Source organism: Lottia gigantea, assembly GCF_000327385.1.
Source record: "Lottia gigantea unplaced genomic scaffold LOTGIsca_100, whole genome shotgun sequence".
NCBI lineage: Eukaryota > Metazoa > Mollusca > Gastropoda > Lottiidae > Lottia > Lottia gigantea.
This window is the reverse complement of record NW_008706748.1, coordinates 619,563-623,100: the sequence shown is the minus strand read 5'-3', so window position 1 is coordinate 623,100 and position 3,538 is coordinate 619,563. Positions and strand designations below refer to the sequence as shown.

Here is a 3,538-nt window from a genome sequence, read left to right as displayed (position 1 = left end):
GACCCAAGTTGAAAATAATAGATTACAACACTCGGATTAACGGAAAATCTACAAACTCTATTTCAACCCATATTAAAATCTCAAGAGGATATTAAAAGGAAATTAGAATATAAACCTCCTATAGAACACCCCAAAGCGATTGAATATGATGGTATTATAATTAGGACATTAGATGATATAAATCGTCTTTTTTCAAACCCCTAAAGCAGATTTACCAAAGAGTATTAGACCAATCGTTGATAATCAAGGTTTATTGTTTAATGGATTTAGAATAATATTTAGTTCAAATTCCCCTTTATTCAAAATCGATACAAAAGATTTTATATACACATTAACAAAAGGATTAATAGATTTAATGAATGGTGAGGATGTAGGCATTGCCGATCGCAAAAAGTAGCATACTCAAAATTTCTAGAAGCAATAAGAAAGTCGGGACCCGAAACAAGAAGATCGAAAGAAGTTAAACTATATATAAGAGTAATTGAACATGATGATGAATACAAAGTTGACGAAGCAGATGATTATGCTAAAGATCAATCATACAAGAAATAGACGAATTCGATGATATGGTGGCATCTGGAGAAGGTATAACGTTTTTATCCGACAACAACGAGGAACTACTTAATAGATTACGAGTAATATTAGCGGCAATGAAGGAAGGACATCGATCGCACAGACAATATCATGAAGTAAATTGTATATTAAAAAGACTCCTAGAAAAGGGTATTATAGATAAAAATGACTATAAAAGCGTGATTAAAGATGTCAAATAAAGAACAACTATTCGTCATCACCTCAAATAAATCAGACATTAAATTGTCTCTAGATTATGAGTACGAACTCGATCGCAATCAAGAATATGAATTGGGATTAAAGTATTTCTCTGTTTACAATTCCATTAGAAATATCAACGAAAAAAATTAACCAAATAAAAATATCAACAAATAACGGAGTTACGTTCAAAACCATACGTTTGCTACCAGGAAGCTACGAATACATAGCCATTAACGAATACCTATCTGAATATGGAGGAAGTGTCAATGATAAAAACAATATTGAATTCGAAGGTAATTTGAATCTGAACAAAATAAAATTGATATTAAGAAATAATAGTCAAGTTGATTTCAACGTAGAAAATTCATTGAATACGTTACTAGGATTTGATAAACGAGCATACACCCAATCCACTTTAGCACCACACAAAGCTAATATCGAGAATGATATTGATGTGATAAATATACATTGCAATTTGATAAACGGTGGATTTTTCAATAAATGCAAACGTCAGATTATTTACAGTCTTCCAACATTCACTGTACCGATAGGATTATAGAATCATTTCAAACGACATATTTACCACTTAATTCCTTTATGATTAAAGATTTAAATCTGGAAATCAAAGATGGTAAAAATAGGTTTATAGATTTTGGTAACGAGGAAATTGTTATTCAACTTCATTTAAAACAAAAAAATTAAATTAAACACTCTTCATTCTCTTCTTGAATAGTAAGGTAATCGTAATCATCAAATTCGTAGTTTTTATCTATGTTCAATTCTTTTCCGTCGTTGTAAGGATACATAATTCCTTCACTGTTTGGTGCTTTTCTCTTAACGAGATTTAGCATTGGTGAAACTTTTTACCCAAGGTTTCTTAAATTCATTCGTTACATCGAGTCCACTAGCTAATCGAATATAATCTTCTACGGATATCTTATCTTTAGAGTAACCCTTAAACGTTTTCTTTTCTTTTAGAATACCGTCGGAAGTTAGAATGATATTGTATTTAACTTTTGGCGCTAAATATAAACCAAATATAATTCCACCATCACCATAATCATTCTTTCCTTTACAATAATCATTTTCGGACGCCAACCCAGCTTCATTTAATTTATCCCAATTGCTAGACGAAATGTATAAACTATCGGTGTCCGTATAGTATATTTTTTCAGGCTTATAAAATCCATCTATCACGCGAATAAAATTATTCATTATTTTTTTTTACTGTGAGATAAAACGAATGATCCCAAATGACTAGGTGTTAGCCGTGTAGATTTAGGAGGAGGAATAAATTCTTTTTCTTCTTCATTTATCTCAACTATATATTGACTATCATTTACTTTTTCATAGCTTTTGACGTGTGAATCGTAGTTGGCTTTTAAAGTCGCTTCACTCCATAGATGTCTCGATGTAGTTATATCCTTCTGAATAGATTTACCATACAACGAATTGCCTAATAATTTCATGCAATTACTACCTACGATATTACCTTCTCGTTTATTTTTATTTCTTAGATCTCTCAAAATTAAAATATAATCTCTATATGGTGGAGTTTTAAAATTTTCTTCGTAAACTATACCATCTAATAATTTAATAATTCGTCCACCGGCTTTCACTATTTCTTGAATATCGACCGATGTTAAAACGTCGTGACAAAAACCATTTCTGAACCCGATTTTAGTGCCAGTTTCCTTTTTACCTATTCTATTCGTGAAAGTGATTTTATCTTTAGCTGGTATGGGTTGGAAGAACATGTTGGTAGGATATTCAAACCAGACTTTTAAAATAGCAGTTCTAGGTCTGAATTCCTGTTCATTAAAGGGCTTGAGAAATTCTTTATTTTCTTCCGGTAGAAATGGTCTACCACTTTCTGCTCTCGGATATTCACTGTCTAAATCCGACATGGTGGAAGCGTATAAACCGTTAGCATCAAAGGCCATTAGTTTATTACAGTTTATTTTTTTAAGTCTCGAATGAACCTCCGCTTTATCTTTCGTGCTAGCGCTGTATTCTTTGAATAAATCTATTATATTATCACTTGCTGTTTCTGTGTATTCCTTTAATATATTACAAATTTCATCCATTTTATTCGTTTCAAATGATTTTCGATTTGCCGAAACTCTTCCTCCTTTAATACTTTGTCTGATAAAATATCTTATAAAAGGGTGAGTATGTGAGTAAACTTTTTCTACGTTTTCTTTTTCGGTGTGTTTCGGAACCATTCTAGTACTTTCATACCATTCTTCTTCAATCATTTCTTTATCGCAATGATATAAATAATACCAACCCTTTAAAGATAAAGAAGGAGACGTTAGATTATTGGAAATATTCTGAAATACAACTTCTTTCATTGCTTGATTGTATTTCATCAAACAAGCTCCGAGACATAACGTATCTCTTTTAGCGTAAGGTTCCCATTCGTGTCTTAAAGGTTCCCAATTATCTTTGGTGTATTTTCAATATTAACATCCTCGATCTTTCTCAAATTCATCGGTAGATTAGATGAATTTCCCCATGCCGCCAAACTAGATTTTTCATGTTGAAAGGAACATATGAAATTAATATTTTGCAAATAATTAGAGTTGCCCATTATTTGTTTTTGTCTTTTCCATTTTTTCTGTAAATATTCATCGGTGAATGAATTAGTTAAAGGTAGAGACAGAATGCCTCTAGCTGTTACTAGTGGACATTGCGTTAGTTTTTTCTCATTTTTAAGCATGATCCAGTTATCAAAACCGCTAGCGTTATGAGCAATTAATGT

At 31.5% G+C, this 3,538-nt stretch overlaps 2 protein-coding genes across 2 annotated transcripts in view; one reads left to right on the top strand and one right to left on the bottom strand.

Moving 5' to 3' along the window:
- Positions 1–773, top strand: part of LOTGIDRAFT_237258 (hypothetical protein) — a gene marked incomplete at its 3' end in the record, with an annotated part of 5,717 nt that extends 4,944 nt beyond the window's left edge. Inside the window, exon 7 of the mRNA XM_009046362.1 lies at positions 547–773. Coding sequence (XP_009044610.1) covers positions 547–773 — 227 coding nt within the window. The remainder of the gene's footprint in view (positions 1–546) is intronic.
- Positions 774–1,988: 1,215 nt separating this feature from the next.
- Positions 1,989–3,538, bottom strand: part of LOTGIDRAFT_170546 (hypothetical protein) — a gene marked incomplete at both ends in the record, with an annotated part of 2,076 nt that continues 526 nt past the window's right edge. The window contains one exon of the mRNA XM_009046361.1: positions 1,989–3,065. Within this exon, the coding sequence (XP_009044609.1) occupies positions 1,989–3,065 (1,077 nt within the window). The remainder of the gene's footprint in view (positions 3,066–3,538) is intronic.